This window comes from Periplaneta americana, chromosome 2, assembly GCF_040183065.1.
Source record: "Periplaneta americana isolate PAMFEO1 chromosome 2, P.americana_PAMFEO1_priV1, whole genome shotgun sequence".
Classification (NCBI taxonomy): domain Eukaryota; kingdom Metazoa; phylum Arthropoda; class Insecta; order Blattodea; family Blattidae; genus Periplaneta; species Periplaneta americana.
This window is the reverse complement of record NC_091118.1, coordinates 169,836,001-169,856,670: the sequence shown is the minus strand read 5'-3', so window position 1 is coordinate 169,856,670 and position 20,670 is coordinate 169,836,001. Positions and strand designations below refer to the sequence as shown.

General features: G+C 35.8%; 1 protein-coding gene across 6 annotated transcripts in view; it reads left to right on the top strand.

Annotated features, from left to right (window-relative positions):
- Rab3 (RAS oncogene family member Rab3) overlaps nucleotides 1-20,670 on the top strand; it is a 436,095-nt gene that overhangs the window by 396,981 nt on the left and 18,444 nt on the right. For all 6 annotated transcript variants that reach the window (XM_069818901.1, XM_069818900.1, XM_069818898.1 and 3 more), the window contains 2 exons: nucleotides 15,768-15,886; nucleotides 19,451-19,622. In XM_069818901.1, the coding sequence (XP_069675002.1) occupies nucleotides 15,768-15,886; nucleotides 19,451-19,622 (291 nt within the window). The remainder of the gene's footprint in view (nucleotides 1-15,767; nucleotides 15,887-19,450; nucleotides 19,623-20,670) is intronic.

The window sequence follows — 20,670 nt, the reverse complement described above, 5'->3', positions numbered from 1 at the left end:
AGAAAGCAGAAATGAACTTCCTTATGTACAGTACGAGATGTTTCTGTGTTACTAAAAGGAAATGAAAGGTTAAAGTAGTAGCATATACGAGACTCTCGTAGACAAAGTTTTAATGTTTTTGCTACGTCAAAGTTCTTAATCGTCTTAGCAGTTGAGTATTTCTGCTGCTTCGCTGCATCAAGTCAGTGAGACAACTAATGATGGGTGTCAACCTTTTGTAAACGTAGACAGACAATTCTTAACACTGCTGTTAACTTCCTTCTTCCTGTATTTCAATTAAATCCAACTTCATAGAAAAATTAACAACGAACTACTACTAATAATGTGTTCCTATTTATCTCTTACTCGGTTTTCTGCTCAAATGGCTGGACGGTAAGAAGTCTGTGAGAATATACTATATATATATATATATATATATATATATATATATATATATATATATATATATATATATAGGCTATATGATCATGGGCGAACTGCTGAAATGACAGTGACGAAGAGAGTGCCCCATCTTCTAGCACTAATTTGTCTACTAAAAATTCCACTTGAACTCCCCGAATTTGAACCTGGGTCTCTAGTGTTTTTTTTTTTTTTGTAAAGTAGATGCTTTAGCCCAGTGGTAGGCAGCACTCGCTGAAATGACTAACGGGTAAGAAGTGCATCTCAATATTCACCGTCGTGCAGAAGGAAGAGGGAGGAAGCATACCCGCCAGCATCCATGGATGCACGCTAGTGCAATGTCTTATCTAGACGCTAGCACGAGGGTGCACTGTGCTGATGACCTCTGCTTAGTCGATGAGATAATGATATGCTCCTACCTGTGTGCTTCCTCTTAAAATCAGTCCAATGTCAACGTTTGAAAATCACTTAGAATTTCTGTGACGGCAACATTAAGCTTATGTTGTATTTTCATTCCTATACCGATAATATACGCTACGTTGTTTGTAAAAAGGCTGGCATATGGTACTTTGAAAAGTATCCTAAAAAGCATGATATTTTTGTAGCATGGCATTCAAAATATTACAATTTACAGAGTATAAAGATATTTTTGTTTTATTCACCAGAATAGGCCGAAAAAGAAGGAAAAGTGACCATACAATTTAACCTAATATCTTACTTAGCTAACTCCTCACCCAACCAAATCTAATCTTATCACAGTCCTCAGCTTCCTGTCGCTTAGCTATCCACTCATCTAACCCATTCCAATCTTGTCACAGTCCTGAGCCTCCTGTCACTATCCCCTCATCTAACCCACTCTAATCTTGTCACAGTCCTCAGCCTCCTGTCGCTTAGCTATACTCTCATCTAACCCACTCTAATCTTGTCACAGTCCTGAGCCTCCTGTCACTATCCCCTCATCTAACCCACTCTAATCTTGTCACAGTCCTCAGCCTCCTGTCGCTTAGCTATACTCTCATCTAACCCACTCTAATCTTGTCACAGTCCTCAGCCTCCTGTCACTATCCCCTCATCTAACCCACTCTAATCTTGTCACAGTCCTGAGCCTCCTGTCACTATCCCCTCATCTAACCCACTCTAATCTTGTCACAGTCCTGAGCCTTCTGTCACTATCCCCTCATCTAACCCACTCTAATCTTGTCACAGTCCTGAGCCTCCTGTCACTATCCCCTCATCTAACCCACTCTAATCTTGTCAGCCTCCTGTCGCTTATCTATACTCTCATCTAACGCACTCTAATCTTGTCACAGTCCTGAGCCTCCTGTCACTATTCCCTCATCTAACCCACTCTAATCTTGTCACAGTCCTCAGCCTCCTGTCGCTTAGCTATACTCTCATCTAACGCACTCTAATCTTGTCACAGTCCTGAGCCTCCTGTCACTATCCCCTCATCTAACCCACTCTAATCTTGTCACAGTCCTCAGCCTCCTGTCACTTAGCTATACTCTCATCTAACCCACTCTAACCTTGTCACGGTTCTCAGTTTCCTCTCACTCCCCTCCCCTCATCTAACCCCCTCGAACTTTGTCACAGTCATGGTCTCATGTCGTTTAGCTAACCTTATCACTAGGGCTATGAAAAAGGAGCAGTTAAAGCTAGTGATGGTACCGAGTATACTGTACGCTGCTTACGTCAAGTTGTATGGAAAATTCACCCCATTCCACCCGCCGCAGCTTTACTCTGTACCATCACTAGCTTTAACTGCTCCCTTTTCATAGCCCAACTTATCACAGTCCTCAGTGTCCTATCACTTAGCTATCTCCTCACCTAACCCACTCTAACCTTATCACAATCCTCAGTCTACTATCACTTATCTATCCCTTCACCTAACCCACTCTAACCTTACCACAGTCCTCAGTCTCCTATCACTTACCTATCTCGTTATCTAACCCGCACTAATCTTGTCACAGTCTCAGTCTCCTGTCACAGTCTCACTTTCCTCGTCATACCTATCTCTTCACCTAATCCACTCCAACCTTGTCACAGTCCTCAGTGTCTTATCACTTAGCTATCCCCTTACCTAACCCACTCTAACCTTATCACAGTCTTCAGTCTCCTATCACTTACCTATCTCCTCATCTAACCCACACTAATTTTGTCACAGTCTCACTTTCCTCGTCATACCTATCCCTTCACTTAATCCACTCCAATCTTGTCAGAGTCCTCAGTGTCCTATCACTTAGCTATCCCCTGACCTAACCCACTCCAAACTTATCACAATCTTCAGTCTCCTATCACTTAGCTATCCTCTCACCTAACCCGCTCTAACCTTATCACAGTCCTCAGTCTCCTATCACTTAGCTATCCCCTCACCTAACCCACTCTAACCTTATCACAGTCCTCAGTATCCTATCACTTAGCTATCCCCTCATCTAACCCACTTTAACCTTATCACAGTCCTCAGTGTCCTATCACTTAGCTATCCCCTCATCTAACCCACTCTAACCTTATCACAGTCCTCAGTCTCCTATCACTTAGCTATCTCCTCACCTAACCCACTCTAACCTTATCACAGTCCTCAGTGTCCTATCACTTAGCTATCCCCTCACCTAACCCGCTCTAACCTTATCACAATCCTCAGTCTCCTATCACTTAGCTATCTCCTCACCTAACCCACTCTAACCTTATCACAGTCCTCAGTGCCCTATCACTTAGCTATCCCCTCACCTAACCCGCTCTAACCTTATCACAATCCTCAGTCTCCTATCACTTAGCTATCTCCTCACCTAACCCACTCTAACCTTATCACAGTCCTCAGTGTCCTATCACTTAGCTATCCCCTCAACTAACCCACTTTAACCTTATCACAGTCCTCAGTCTCCTATCACTTACCTATCCCCTCACCTAACCCACACTACTCTTGTCACAGTATCAGTCTCCTGTCACAGTCTCACTTTCCTCGTCATACCTATCCCTTCACCTAATCCACTCCAACCTTGTCACAGTCACTTAGTTATCCTCTCATCTAATCCACTATAACCTTGTCACAGTCCAGCGTCCTACTACTCAGCTATCTCCTCATCTAACCCATTCTAATCTAGTCATATTATGTCCTCCTGTCACTTAGATGTCCCTTTATCTAACCCTCTCTAACCTTATCATAGTCCTCGCTCGCCTCTTGTTATCCCATCTCTCATTCACTCTAACCTTGTCGCAGTCCTCGGCCTCCTGTTACTAGTTTTTTTTTTACTTCATACAGTGAGAATTTTTGTAAATAAAAGTAGTATTTTTGATGTTATGATGAATATCGCTTATTTTGCACAAATAAAGTGAATATTATCCATATTTTAAAGATTGAATTATTTCGCTTATTTCCTCTCCCACTGGCAGTATGAATCAATGTCAGATATTTACCAAAAAGTGGATTCCTTTGTCGTATGGTGTACATGATGCAAAATATACTTAATCACGGAAGAGAAATTACCATTGCCGTGGACGGATATCAAACCCGCAACATTTGAATTAGGTCTAATATAAAAAATTACCACCAATGACATGAAATAAATACTCCAATATTTAATGTATTTTATTTTATTTCGTTATTTTAACTGCCATTTTTATTTAATCTATGTGTAATTTTGATGACGTCATTGGTAATCTTCAGTTATTACGTTATAAGATTATTTTAGTTATATAAGACGCTGTATCAACTACTCGGTTATTTAGCGTCGATTGGATTGGTTATAGCGAGATGGTATTTGGCGAGATGAGGCCGAGGATTTGACATGGGTTACCTAACATTTGCCTTACGGTTGGAGAAAACCTCGGAAAAAACCTAATCAGGTAATTAACCCACGCGGGAATCGAACCCGCACCGGTGGCTACGTTATAAGATGCCAGTATTATAACCCATAGATCGACAGGTGTAGTCGTGGTTTATAGCCTATCGTAGTCGTTTTGGCATTTGAAAGTTCGTAAGGTTCAGAGTTGGATATGGCATGTAATAGACCGATTATTTTGTTATATTCAGCTCATAATTTGAGGAGTGTGGGAAGTGTTTTACTTTTTAAAGGGTTTTGGAGTTTGTGGAGTGCAGTGTAAGGTAAAGGTTTGCAAGCAATCTGAGAAACGTAATTATCATTACGGATTTATTTGTGTTGTTTTTGGAAAGAAGAGAACTACTACGAAAATACATGGTTGTTGGATGCTTTCTATTCAACAGAATATTGCACTGATTTATGCGTATGTGCACGGTTGGTTTAGGGTACTGTGGAAATCGTGTATTCTGTAGTTGATTTAAATATTAATAAAGTTTTTTATTATGTCTGTGATTTCAATTTTGTGTGGCTGAGTAATATTTCTTATTATAATTTATGAAAACCACAGATTTTTATGTATGGTTTTTTATTATATTGTGGTGCATGATAATTGAAAGTTTTATTGGTGAAGTGAATATCTGGGGGTTTAGGCGGCGTAGCCCCCTGAAATTTGATAAATTTTTATTTTTCATAACCTGTGGTTTTAATAAAATTTATTACGAAAATAGTGACTATATTTAATCCAATATGGCTAAAGTACTGCTTACAAATATGTTTGTGGCGTCACAGATGACGCCACGGCACTTCCATCGTTTCTTTAAAATCATCCTATGCTGCAGTTACAGAACTATTCATCTGAGTTTATAACTATTATAACTGATTAAATGAAATTTAATAGACAGGGGAATAAAAAACTGAAATCAAAACAATTCCACAAGAGAAATATAAATAGAATATTTTTTTGTATTTAAATATTATAAACCTAAAAATTTTACCGCAAAATTTTCGTAACACTCTAAACTGACAAAAGATATTCAAAATGAAAATAAAATTTGAAAATAATTATTTTATCAGCGTTAGTAATGTGTTTAATATTGCTATAGTGTAATAATATATTTAAAACAATATCTATTACAATGTTAAACAGTTAGGGGACTATTATAATCCCGTATTTTTTCAAGTATTATAGTAAATAAAACGAGACTCTTCAATATATTCACTAGAAAATCAATACCATATTGTATTTCAAATTTTGCTTAAAAATAATTCAAATTTTGACAAAAAAAAATTAACACGAGGGTGTAAAGCGAAGTATGAAGAAATAACTGAGCGCTAGTTAGCCAATATTTGTATTGATAATCAGTTGACTTCATGTTATACATTTAGCAGTAAAGAATATGCATAGTTTATAAAGCATAATAATAATAATAATAATAATAATAATAATAATAATAATAATAATAATAATAATAATAATGGAACACGTTTACAAACATGAGATTCACAACAGGATCATCTTGGCTGTCTGCGCATGCGCGGACATGGTTAATAAAAACCTAAACTAACCAAACCTAACCTTCGTATATGCAAGATGTATAACCTGAGCACGAAAGGAACTTCTTGATTTGATCTGGAATGTACACGCGAAAAGAAATCCAGATAAGGATCACGCTGGTACTGCGCATGCGACACAACCAAACTGTTCCTGTCGCAAGCTCCTCCTGTTTACTATAGGCCGGCACGGCTTCCAGTCGACAAGGACAGAGACTTGGCACCATGCCGTGCCGAACCGGCGATGACGTAAATATAAGCGGTTGCTTTCAGCATTTCGTATAATGATGACAAATTTTTATAGTCTTATACCGATTAAATTGGGATGTGAAGTGCGATGTGTGGATCTGAAAACTTTGGAAATGCAGTTGCATATAGCAAGACATAACAAAAGCCTAAACTAACCAAACCTAACTTGTCACAATCGTATATGCAAGGTGTATAAGAGTACGAAGAGAACTACTTCAGCGCTAGTTTGGTCGTGTAACCTACAGTAGATCTCGTGCCGACCTATATATTATTATTATTATTATTATTATTATTATTATTATTATTATTATTATTATTATTATTATTATTACATCATCATCTTTTTGACTCTATTTGAAATGTAAGTTTATAACCTAACCTTTTCATAAACCAAGTGTAGATAGGACTAATTATTTTCTTCTGAGCTTAATTTATAGAAGTAATTTCTGTCTTCAAAATCCCCAATTTTTGGGTTTTGCAACATGATGAAAAAGAAAATAAAAACGGAAAACTCGAAACATCAAGGTAATTATTTTTATCTCTGCCAAATTTATATAGGAACGGCCAAGCGGCCGAAGTGACAAAACTAATGGGTTAGTTGAGGGGATATGTAAGTGACCTTGTCACTTTGTAGACTAGTTACTTATATATTATCTCCTCAACTAGCCCACTAACCTTGTCACATATCTCGGCCGCTTGGCCGTTCCTATATAAATTAGGCAGAGAAGTGAATAATTAGCCTACCCAAAATAAATTCGCATCATTAGTTCTTTTTTACTTCCTTATTGTCAAAGTCACTATTAGGTCATTCGTTCATCATTTAATGTAAACAGTGTAGTTTAAATTTCATTTAAGTAAATTAATAATGTGTTTGATTCTTGACAAGAACATTTAGGTAAAACTTCATTTGCCGTATGGGTAATTTCCCAGAATGTGTCACTGCATATAAACCAGTTTTACACTAAACCTCAACTTAGTATAGCCTATACCAAGTTTGGCTTTAGTGTAAGACTGGTGTATATACAGCTACACATTCTGGGAAACTACTGTCCAACCTAACCTAGAATTGTAACTATCTTAATTAATTTCTGTTGGTGTCGAGTTATTTACAACGCTTGTCAGACGAGAACATAGTGAATTATACACTTCGAATATAAAAAGTAAATTAGGCTAATGTAGGTAAACAGGAAAATATCGACAACAAATTTGTTAAGTAACGAAACTTGTATGGAAGTATACATTTTATTAAATTATTTCAGATAAAAGCTATTATAAATTCTATACTACTAAGGGATGAATTTTGCTTTTTTATGCTCCGTTTTAATGAAACACAAGAAATATGGAGAAGCGATTACCCATGTTCTGTAGAGACGCATGAAATTTATATTAAAACTATTTTGTAACAAGAACTCCTAATTTTACATGTTATGAGGAAATGTCGCTCATCAGTCATCTTACCTCTCTTATATCACAGAAGAAGATAAATATGATTTACGGTCAAAACAACAAATCAATGACCGTGTTATTTTCACTGCAAATATTACGAAATACCTACACTTCTAAAAAAAAATATATCGAAACAATAGCCAATTATTAATCCACAAAAATTTATAATTCTTACATAATAACTCTTTAGACATAACCGGAAGGACGTCCTGACGTAGGCAACAGAGTGCGTTTTATCTAAACTGGAAGGTTCTCAGTTCGAATCTCAATTCTTAATAACAGCTGAATATCGTTTTACGCGACCATCGTATGGGAATAGTAAAGCAAGTATATTGAAGGTCTAGTATTAGATTTCCGGGTATTTCTGATGTCATTTATGAAAGGGTTCTTCATTGCTTATTAGTCAAAGGAAGTTTTTAAAATTGTACCTCAATGTAGGTACGCTACGCTATATCATCTGAAAATATGTTTTGTAACTTAATAGTGTATTTAAAAGATAATGATCATGAATGAATAAACTTGCACACAATGAATTAAAAGAATGAACAGAAGAGGAAAAAATTTCCCTCCCATAAAAAAATATTTTTACCATTCTAAGTTATCATTATGAAGTACAACCAAATATTTTGTTTTACCGTACCGTGGTATCTAGGAAGTCTATTCATATTTTTTGCACCAATAAATCACTACAGGATCCATACAGTAAATTGTCAATTGATATAGTTGATATAGACCAAATTATAATAATTATCTCTGCCAAATTTATATAGGAACGGCCAAGCTGCCGAGGTATGTGACAAAACTAATGGGTTAGTTGAGGGGACGCACAAGTCATGTATGCAAGTAGTGGGCCATTGATGATACAGTACAAAGGAGGAGAGTTCGGCCGGCGCCATGAATCGAGTCTCGGCATAGCTCAGATGGAAAGAGCGCTCAGCGCGCATACCTGAGAGGTCTTGGCTTCGATTCCCGGTGCCGGAACGAATTTTTCTCCAATAATAGGTTCATAAGATTTCAAAATATATATTTTATTTTATAACCGCAACCAATTCTCCATGGAATGATTTTTCTTTCCTGGAAAAATATAGCTGAATCCAACACTAGTTTCACGCTCATGAATATAATAGTACAGCCACCAGCATAGCTCAACCGCCTTAGGCACTTGCCTGCCGATCCGGAGTTGTTCTCAGGCGTGGGTTCGATTCCCGCTTAGGCTGATTACCTGGTTAGGTTTTTCCGAGGTTTTCCCCAACCGTAAGGCAAATGTCAGGTAATCTATGGAAAATGCTCGGCCTCATCTCGCTATCATCAAATCCATCGACGCAAAATAAACTTGTTCTTGATACAGCGTCGTTAAATAATTAATATATATATATATATATATATATATATATATATAAGAGTACCTTAACGATTCTATATTTTCTTGGCTCTTAAACTTAATTTTTTATTTATTTTAGTAGGTTAATTTACGACGCTTTATCAACATCTTTGATTATTTAGCGTCTGAATGAGATGAAGGTGATAATACCGGTGAAATGAGTCCGGGGTCCAGCACCGAAAGTTACCCAGCATTTGCTCATATTGGGTTGAGGGAAAACCCCGCAAAAAAACCACAACCAGGTAACTTGTCCCAACTGGGAATCGAACCCGGGCCACCTGGTTTCGCGGCCAGACGCGCTAACCGTTACTCCACAGGTGTGGACCTTAAACTTAATGATGAACAATTAATTTCTGAATTAGATAACGTATATTTCAGAGTTCTTATCCCATCAATTTCCATAACTTTGTTTGCTTTTCTTACGGTAAGTATTACAATATTTTATTTAATATATTCAGCTCATATGGGTGGTTCCTTTATCACCTACCCTGTTCAACATCTACTTGGAGGATTTAGTGAAGAACTGTTTTCAGAACATGGGAGGAGTGATAGTAGGAAGAAGAATAGAATGCATAAGATTTTGCTGATGATATGGCGTTGTTAGCAGAAGAGGAGATGTTGATCTAAATGAGGGGTTGGAAAGCAATGGTGGATTGCTAATGTTTAGGTGAGGGGTTTGGACTTTTTCCATTGCTGGTTGTCACAATCAAAAAATTAAGACACAACGTTTCGAAGGGAGAACCACCCTTCGAAACGTTGTGTCTTAATTTTTTGATTGTGACAACCGGTTCAGTCATACAGAATAGCTGTACGTAACGATCACAACAGTAGGTTTTTTCTCTTCTTTCCTTCCTTCCACCTGAAGACGAAGGGAGAACCACCCTTCGAAACGTTGTGTCTTAATTTTTTTATTGTGACAACCAGCAATGGAAAAAGTCCAAACCCCTCACCTAAACATTAGAAGAGGAGATGTTACTAAGGGATATGCTACTAGAGCTAAATAACAGCTGTGAGTAGTATGGAATGAAGATAAATACAAACAAGACGAAGACCATAATCATAGCAAGAAAAGTAAAGAAGGTAAACTTGCGAATTCTAAATGAGGCAATAGAGCAAGTGGACAGCTTCAAATACTTGGGATGTACTATAAGCAGTAATATGAGCTGCTACCAGGAAGTCAAAACGAGGGTAGTAATGGCAAAGGAAGCTTTTAATAGAAAAAGGAGCGTCTTCTTCGGACCTCTGGAAAAAGAACTAAGGAAAAAACTAGTGAAATACTTTGTGTGTAGTATAGCACTGTATGGAGCAGAAACATGGACATTACGACGAATTGAAGAGAAGCGACTAGAAACACTTGAAATGTGGATATGGAGAATAATAAAGCGTGTGAAATGGACAGACAGAATAAGAAACGAAGCTGTGTTGGAAAGAGTGGGTGAAGGAAGAATAATGCTGAATTTGATCAGGAAGAGAAAAAGGAATTGGCTGGGTCACTGGCTGAAAAGAAACTGCCTTCTGAAGAATGCACTGGAAGGAATGGTGAACGGTAGAAGAATTCGGTGCAGAAGAAGACATCAGATGATAGAATTAAGATATGCCTATATGGATCATATGTGGAGAGTAAGAGGAAGGCGTCCACACCTGTGGAATAACGGTCAGCGCGTCTGGCCGTTAAACCACGTGGGGGTTCGAATCCCGGTCGGGGCAAGTTACCTGGTTGAGGTTTTTTTTTCGGGGTTTTCACTCAACCCAATACGAGCAAATGCTGGGTAACTTTCGGTGCTGAACCCCGGACTCATTTCACCGGCATTATCACCTTCATTTCATTCAGACGCTAAATAACCTAGATGTTGATACAGCGTCGTAAAATAACCCAATAAAAATAAAAAAAAGAGGAAGGCAGAAAATAGGAAAGACTGGAGGAAGCTGGGTTCGCAGTGAAAGAGCTGCCCTTGGGCAGAACACTATAATTGATTGATGGGTAGTTATCCGTCATCGTTTTTCTATATGCCATTTAGGAATTAGGATTTCGTGAGTTTGGCATCAGTTGTCAGTTTTAAACCATAATAATATATTTTTAATTGGAATTAAATTAAAATATATTCCTGCTAAAACTCTTCGTTGAATATTATTTTAATCCTGTGACATCTATAACAGCGTCAAATACTGCTTGAAGATCCATACAGTTTCTTTATCGAACATCCTCTGAATAAAGTCCAGGTATATATTTTTACTGCGTCGATCTTTTTGTTTCTTGTTCGTACTCGAGGGTTTGATATCTGAAGTCGATGAAATCTTTCTGATAGACAAATCAAAACTAGAAGGAAGTTAAATCTAAGACTTCTTGCATTCGAGAAAGAGACAGAATAACTTTTCCTTTGTTGTGCTTATGGTTCGCTGAAACTTGTGACAACCCTCCAGCCCCTTGTGACAGCGCACTGCTTTATCTCCCCTCTGTCTTCTAAATGCAGCTAGGGGAGTGTCTACAATAGATGAGAGGGATGATAAGTGGATACTCTGGCCCCCGAGTGGTGTGTGTGTGTCACACGTGGTTGATCACATTGCAGGCTGTTAGCACTATGGGATGGGACGATGGGTGAGAATAATTACAGTGAATACAACTCTGGGTACATTTGAACTCTCCACAGTCGGATCTTTTTATTATAAACATTCAAGTACCTTGGTGACTTCACTTGCAATAGAATTATTGTAATGAAGAGATGTAATTTATATGATCTTCCACAAAATGGTCCGAGATTAGATTCCATGCAAATCATATTAGGAGAGTAGCGGCTGATCGCTGTAGACTGATTTTCTTCAATTACTTACATGTTAGGTTCCTCTTTGCTATATAGGCCTTACTTACTTACTTACTTACTTAACTTACTTAACTTACTTACGGCTTTTAAGGAACCCGCAGGTTCATTGCCGCCTTCACATAAGCCCGCCATGAGTCCCTATCCTGAGCAAGATTAATTCAGTCCCTGGTATCATATCCACCTCTCTCAAATCCATTTTAATATTATCATCCCATCTACATCTCGGCCTCCCCAAAAGTCTTTTTCCCTCCGGACTCCCAACTAACATTCTATATGCATTTCTGGATTCGCCCATACGTGCTACATGCCCTGCTTATCTCAAATGTCTGGAGTTAATGTTCCTAATTATCAGTGACGTCGCCAGGATCAGAGCAAGGGGGTGCGATGGGGTGCGAGATTTAAAAATGGGGTGCGAGTTGTAAAAATGTGGTACTGTACATAAAAATCCAAAATGTTTTTTCATGCACTTGCGTGCATACTATACATCTGTTTATTATTATTAATAATAATAATAATATTATTATTATTATTATTATTATTATTATTATTATTATTGATCATCACATCCATTACGATACACTATGGGACGTAAACTTAGTTGTTTTTTCACATCCAAGAAATTTTTGTTTGTTTTTGTTCTTCAAAATAATTTATGCCTAGTATTTTGTTAATAAATTGCCCTTTGGGGTGCGGAGAGGGGTGCTCCGACTTTTTATGGGGTGCCTGCGCATCCTTTCGCACCCCCCTAGCGACGTCCCTGCTAATTATGTTAGGTTAAGAATACAATGTGTGCAGTTCTGCATTGTGTAACTTTCTCCATTCTCCTGTAACTTTATCCCTCTTAGCCCCAAATATTTTCCTAAGAAGCTTATTCTCAAACATCCTTAATCTCTGTTCCTCTCTCAAAGTGAGAGTCTAAGTTTCACAACCATACAGAACGACCGGTAATAAAACTGTTTTATAAATTCTAACTTTCAGATTTTTTGACAGCAGACTAGATGACAAAAGCTTCTCAACCGAATAATAACAGGCATTTCCCATATTTATTCTGAGTTTAATTTCCTCCTGCCTACTCGTTTTAAATTTTAATTGAATTTATTTATGGATTTTAACCATTATATCAAACATTTAGATGTTATTCACATTCAGTTCAATGATATTCTTATTAAAGTTGTTACAGAACAGCGGCGTGCTGTGATGACGTTTTCAGGGAAGCAATTCCATGGAAACACTTTATGTAGGCAACAGGCATCGAAACCCAGTCGAGCAATGGCATACATACAGGCACCACTTCCCTTCACGTCACGCTACAGCATGCCACTGTTACAGAAGTTAACTTCTTTAGCATCTTTGCCATATAGGCCATCATATCAAACATTAATAAGCTATTCACGTTCATTTCAATGATATTCTTATTAAATAAGTTACAGAAGGTAACTTCTTTAGCATCTTTGATTTGGAATAGGCTACTCGTATAATTTTTTTAGTAGGTTATTTTACGACGCTGTATCAACATCTTAGGTTATTTAGCATCTGAATGAGATGAAGGTGATAATGCCGGTGAAATGAGTTCAGGGTCCAGCACCAAAAGTCACCCAGCATTTGCTCATATTGGGTTGAGGGAAAACCCCGGAAAAAACCTCAACCAGGTAACTTGCCCCGATCGGGATTCAAACCTGGGACACTGGTTTCGCGACCATATGCGCTAACCGTTACTCCACAGGTGTGGACTTCGCATAAATTACTTAGGTCTACTTGTGAAATTGAGTCAGGTATGTTACTGGTATGTAATAAGAACATTAAGTAAAACTTATGACATAGAATCTTTAAGAATGTTTTATTTTGTTCAATCTGTAATATTATGTGGTGTTCCTTTTCGGGAATCTTAATCTGAAATATCGAAACTCTTCAAAATTCAAAATAGAATTCTAAATATAATGACTAAAGTCTTTATTCATTCCCCAAGCAAACCATTCTTGCTTAAGTCAGTTATCATCAGTTCCATGTATTTATATCTTGGAAACTGTTTATTGTGTACTGGTACATCAAACAGATTTGAATTTGAAAGAAACTCTGTTTTCCAACAACATAATACAAGCATAGGTCTATCAAACAATTTACGTTACAATGATCACAGAATCTCTATAAGTTTAAGCAGTGTGTCTCAGAAACGTCCTGTGCTCTATAACAAGTCAGCATAGTAGCAAAATAAAAGAGTTAAGACAGCAAAGATTAAAAAAATAGCGCTAATAATATTTTTTAAGAATACAGACTGTTTAGTGTTAGAAATTCCTAGACTCATCACTTCTGTATTCATTTGATGTAATAATGTCATTAATCACATCATCACCATCACCACCACCACGCCCATTATCATCAATCACAACCATTATCACCATTACCACTGCCATTATCATTATCACCATCACCACTACCACCACCTCCACCACCATCACCACTACTGCTATGATCATCACCGAGGTGATCAACTCTTGATCACAAAAATACGGGAGATTTCGGCATGACACATTTTGGAGCAATTTTTTGGGATATGAAGTCAAGATTCATTGATGGAATGGTTTAGGTTTACAATATAAGACTGTCAATTTAATTATAACACAAATATGATTTAGATCACAATATTGAGCACAATGGCATTTAAAAATATGCATGTATTTTTTTTTTTTTTTTTAGTTTTAACTTACTTACATTTGTCAACAAGATACTGCAGATCATTATTTTTTTGTTCTATGAAAACTGAAAAAGAAAATCTTTACAATCTTACATGCACACAGTTACACCAAAGATTACAGGATCACTGGAAACTAATTTCATTGATTAGTGCCTATTAAACTATAGATATTAATGCCACTTGATATGTAGGTATAAATATATTCGGAGGATACTATTACATTACATTCAAAAATTACAGTAGTGATCAAGACTAAAGAAAAATACAGAAGAAGTAGGAGATCAAGACAGGAACTGGGAGAATAAAACAAATAGCTCAAATACGAGAGTTCCCAGGAGGTACAGGAGAGTTGGTCACACTAATCATCACCACCATCATCATCATCATCATCATCATCATATACCGTACTTTCAAATTTTGAGCTGTTTGACCTGATCTGTCCTCAGTGAGAATTGTGAACCAATGCTAGACACCCAAAGGTAAGGGAAATCCTTGACCATGTGGTCAGCATGGCACAAGACCAGCGCTTAAGACAACATAAGACAAATATAAGGCAAGGGACACATCCAGAAGAAAGATATAACTCCACTTCCTTGCAAGGAACCAAATCTGGTAGACCCATATTAATAATCTGCGGTGTGAGAGCTTACTGCTGGTCTCACATCCACATGCCTCGGCAGAGGTGAACGATCATCCAACCAGTATAGGGGTAACGTGTGGTCAGCATGATGATCCCCCCAGTCGTTATGGTTGGTTTTCAAAATTGGGTTTTACTACCTATCATGGCTTCCCAAATTCATCACAGTGCTGAGTGGACATTGGACCCAGAATATAGTGGGCAAAATTGTGTCAATATTTAAAACAAAAAAGAAGCTGTCATCATAAACGGATCTATTACGAAACAAAATTTATTTATTCTTACATGTATTGCGTGTAAATACTCAAACAGATAGAGAATATCTATAAAGGACGAGAAAACAACCTACACACCAAGTACATAAAATCTTTACCATTTGAAGGGTACACGGGAAAAACGATCAAGGTCCATCAAAAATCGAAATTGAGTTAATAATGCTATCTTATAGTGGAAAGAAAGTATTATCATGTGGTCTAGCTAGTAATAAGAAATCATCGTTCTTGACATTCCACTACGTCAGTTTCTATTAAATACATACATAACAAAGTATTAAGTGCTTAAACTTTAAAATTCGTTTTTCTCGAAACTTTCTAAAATGGACCTTGATCGTTATTCCCGTGTACCCTTCATTTATGACTGACAATGACGATTATAGTGTCTATACTGATGACGAGGATGATAGTGATTAATTATGTTAATACTGGCATTATTTTTCTCAAATTCCTTAAAATTATGCTATGATAGACTGGAATCACACTGTATTTTTTTTCTACAGGACACTGCAGGACAGGAGAGGTACCGCACCATCACAACAGCTTATTACCGTGGTGCCATGGGCTTCATACTTATGTATGACATTACCAACGAGGAATCTTTTAATAGCGTACAAGACTGGTGAGTTCCCTATACTAGAAGATTTTATTTAGTAGGCTTACAAGAAGAATAAAACCAGAATCTACTGATAACTGAAAGTTATTCATTTGAAAAGAGGATTAAAACGTATAGCATTAAAATAAAACCATGAATAGTTCCTGTAGCTGCCAATCTCATTGATGTTTATGACATGCAAGATATCTTTTAACAACACTCTATAAACTGTACTCCCAGAAAAAATTGTTACTGCTTTATTCTTAAAATATCGTAATTTATAATTTGTACAATACATTATTTTCTAACCTCCATAATACCCTACTGGTATGTATAATATTATTTCACTTTTTATACGAAACAAATTTCAACAAATTACACAATATGCCGGATTTTCCTACTTACTAAAATTTTCAATTATATTGTCTACCAGTATATAGTTTAAAGCAGTTCAACAGACAAAAGTGAATTGTCAATGGGACAAATATAATAGGATGGAGAGGCTACATAGATGGTTTAAAACTGAATTCATTCAAATTTGAGAAATCTCTTGTATGAATATGTTAGTTTCATGCTGTTACCCATATCGTTTTTGCAATAACTGATAAAATAAGAGTAGGCCTACCTACTGTAATGATTCATCAACAATACCAAAACAAAGAAAAAATAGATTGCTCTGAGCTTTTAGATAAATCAATTTTTCTTATACCATAGCAACAGACAACATTAATTGATTATTGTAGTTCAGTGGATGATTACACTGATCAATTAATCTAAGCCATACCGGTACGAATTTAATTTTCCTAGCAATATGAGACAAAAGAAAGGAATTATTTCTTCTTACTCCTGGCCATACAACAATTATTATTTATGGAATCACAATACAAAATCCCATTAGTTCATAACTGTGATCAACTCCTGAAAATGTACTTCTGCATGTTCTATTTTATGATCTCCTATATTATAAAATGCCTACCCATATTGAAGTAAGAAATAACATTCTTCGTAACATATCAAATCTTCAACTCTTGATTAAAGCTTAGTATCATTTTTAAATACTGTACCGTATTTTAAAATAGTTCTCTAAAACTGTAGACACTGATTTAAATACATATTTGTGTTGTTGTAACACCTCACAACTAGTCTGGAACCTATGGTATAACAGTTTCCAAGACAGCATGAAAGTAGTTCCTTCCCATAATAAAAACTAACAATGAATGAACAATATGTTCATCGATGTAATCTGTACATTTCCATCTATGCAAGAAAATACCTAACCTTAAAATTTATTCTTAACTCAAAACATTTTTACACTTACACATCCCTTTCTCTCATGTGTACCATGTGTCCATAGTAATTGCAAATATTACCTAGAAATAATTTAACAACTGATTCATCTGAACTGGTGCGATTTTAATATATAAATATAAACAATCAAGTAGCCAGAAAATTTGTCAGTTTTTTCTTTTACCCTTGTTCCAAATTCATGAAAAGTTTATTATAGTAAAAGGTAAAAGTTGTGAAAAATATGTATGGTTATTCAAAAGAGATTCAGTTTGGATTCCATCTATTGCTGGTGATGAAATTATTTCACAGCATTTCGAAGGCTAGATATATAATCGTGAACAAAATGAAACAGGAGAGAAGGGTACCGGTATCCTGTTTGTTGAAGTCTGTTACAAAATAAATATAGGCCTATTAACAAAATTCAATAATATTTTTATTTATTCAATGAAAGAGCCCTTAACTTGACTTTCTTAGCCCCGACTTTATGAGCGACTCTTAGATGTCATTAGTATCATTTGCCATGAAAAAGGGAAAAAGGAAGCATTCGAAAATCTAGGAATAATTTTTGCTATATTAGTAATTGGTTTATTAAGTTTTGTAGTATGAGCGCACCTCATATTTACTGTAGGAAAAGATGTTGATAAATGAGCATACGGGTACTTTACATCAGCTGCTACCGAGAAATGTAAACCAAGCAGCTCGTCAGAGACTATCCAGAATGCACCACAGGAGGTGGGTCCACACTACACTTGCAATGGATGATAATGACGGAAAATTGTTGTCACAGGGGAACCGGAGTACCCAGAGAAAACCTCTGTGTTGTCTGGACGACGGGCTTTCCCAAGACAAGTTATAAATTTGGAGTAGAGCAGGATTTGAAACCGGACCGCTAGGCCAATAAGTCTAGTGCTCTAGTACTGAATTACTATTGTATTGTATTGTATTTATTCATTCCCTGTACAATCTATTACAGATTATAGGTTCGTCATTAGATACAAACACAAAATACAAACGCAAAAAATACACACACAGACACACACATACACACACAAATAAGATTTATAGTACGGTATGAATTTAATTATTTGATTTCTAGTATGATTTTAATTTTAACACTCTTAAGTTTTCAAAGAATAGTAAAGCTACCAAAAGATACAATAAATAACAATATATATAATACATTTTCCGTTTACAAGACATTAAATAAATTAATTAACAAGATAGTCCTACATTATTATTAATATTGTTTGGAGAAAAAAAAATATGTGCAACAGTAATGAAGGTAGGTATTTTTCTTTATAGCTTTAATGCAAGAAATCAGTGATTTTGAACTGCATGGATGGAGCAGAATAAATTTTACCCTGGTTTTGAAACCTTCATAATTTAAATGTTTAATATCCCCAGGTATCTTGTTATATAATAAGATACCTGTATGAGAAGTACTGTTGAGACTTTTTGTAACAGTATGACAGTTTATATGCAAATTATTGGCAGTTCTTGTGTTATGGTTGTGAGTTTCAGAGTTCCTTTTAAAATAGTTAAGATTCTTATGTATAAAGCAAACAGTTTCTAGGATGTAGATGCAGGGGAGTGGTAAAATATTTAATTCTTGAAAAATTTCTTTACTTGCAGTGCATATAGGAACTTGTTTTATTATTTTTATTATTTTCTTTTGAAGTTTAAATATTTTTATAGCTTCAGAGGACATGCCCCAAAGCATTACACCATACGAAAGAATGGAATGTACATGAACATAGTAAACTACTTTCAAAGTTGTAAGAGATATGCTTTTCGTAAGAATTCTAAAAGCATAACATAATTTGCACAGTTTTCCAGAGAGAAAGGTTACGTGTTGAGTCCAGGACAAATTCGAGTCAATCCATGGTGGTCGAACTCAATAAAAATGGTACACATTTGCTCAACACAAAATGTTTCTACAGAAGTTTGTACCACAATCACATCATAATCTATTAATGTAAAATTTAGGTAAACAACATCTAATGAATAAGCAAATATAAATTTCAATTTCCAAGCTAAGCTTGTCAAATTAATAATATTTCAACAACATCATACTCATTTCAGTACCAAGTTTTTCAATAATGCGTTCGTTTACATACCGTTCTATTTATTACAAACTGGTAAAATATGTAAGGTTTATTACAATGAATTTATCAGAAATTGCAACATGTTTGCACATTACCGGTATTAGCTACAAGTAACATAAAAAATGTTTTTATATCACATAAACATTTATTAAATACTTTAATATCCATAATGTTAAATAATGGTTTTATTAATTTTTAGGGTAACCCAGATTAAAACTTACTCATGGGACAATGCGCAAGTGATTCTAGTAGGGAACAAATGCGACATGGAAGATGAACGAGTGATCAGCTATGAGCGAGGAAAGCAGCTTGCTGAGCAGCTTGGCATTGAGTTCTTTGAGACATCAGCCAAGGAAAACATTAATGTTAAGGTAACATGATTTTCTATTACACATAAGTGTTTCCTAAATAAATCTTTGTTGAAGAAATTTCAGTATTATAGACACAAAGACACAAGAATATTACTTTGGGAATGAATATTTGTTGAAGAAACCTTAGTATCGGTATGTATAAAAAAGACATGAACATAGGGTTGCCATACGTCCTGAAAAAGCGGAATGTTGTAGATTTAGATTTATATTTATTTAATAATAACTTATAGGATTAAAAAAAACGCTACATGAAAGTACTCCGAAAGAGCAAAGCTCATGTTCGAGGACAGTTCCGTTTTGATAGAAATACTTGAAAATGACGTCATATAATTTTACATTGTTCGCCAAACATATCTATCTTTTCTGAATTAAAATTTAAGATTCTGATTACACAGATTATACATATCGGTCATTCACAAAAATAGAACTCTACTATTTCTAAAATAAAATTTAAAATTCTTGCACTAAGATCACATTCTTAAGAAGAGTAGATAGAAACATACATAAATATACATACTTTGTAGACAAAATACTTAAGAAAAAAGTCACATAAAGATAAATAAGATAATGTGTATAAATATTTTCATTAAGTTCTAAGAAATACTCATATTTTCTGAGAAAATGATATCAGATGGAAAAAAAATTCAGAACATTGTCGTCAGCCCACATATTTAGGATCCAATGGAAAACATGATATCTACAGCTACTAGATAGCCAAAGGCGACTCATAACTGATGGGAAAAGTATTGGATTAGACACCTGAGAAAACTTGCCTCAACATTATGTATCTTAATCCATCCACATGAACTCCACTAAGTCACACTAGAATTTGAATCTGGTCTCTTGTGTGAACACCCAATGCCTTAGTCGTTTGCTAATAAAGTGTTAATATGTATGGTGTAAATACAAATTTAATAAATGAGATGTTTAACGCGTTATATTCATTTATAATATTAACTCAGTAATACCGAGCGAGTTGGCTCATGCGTATTGCGTGGGACTCGCATTCGGGAGGTCCGTGGTTCGATTCCCGAACCGACCAACTTGA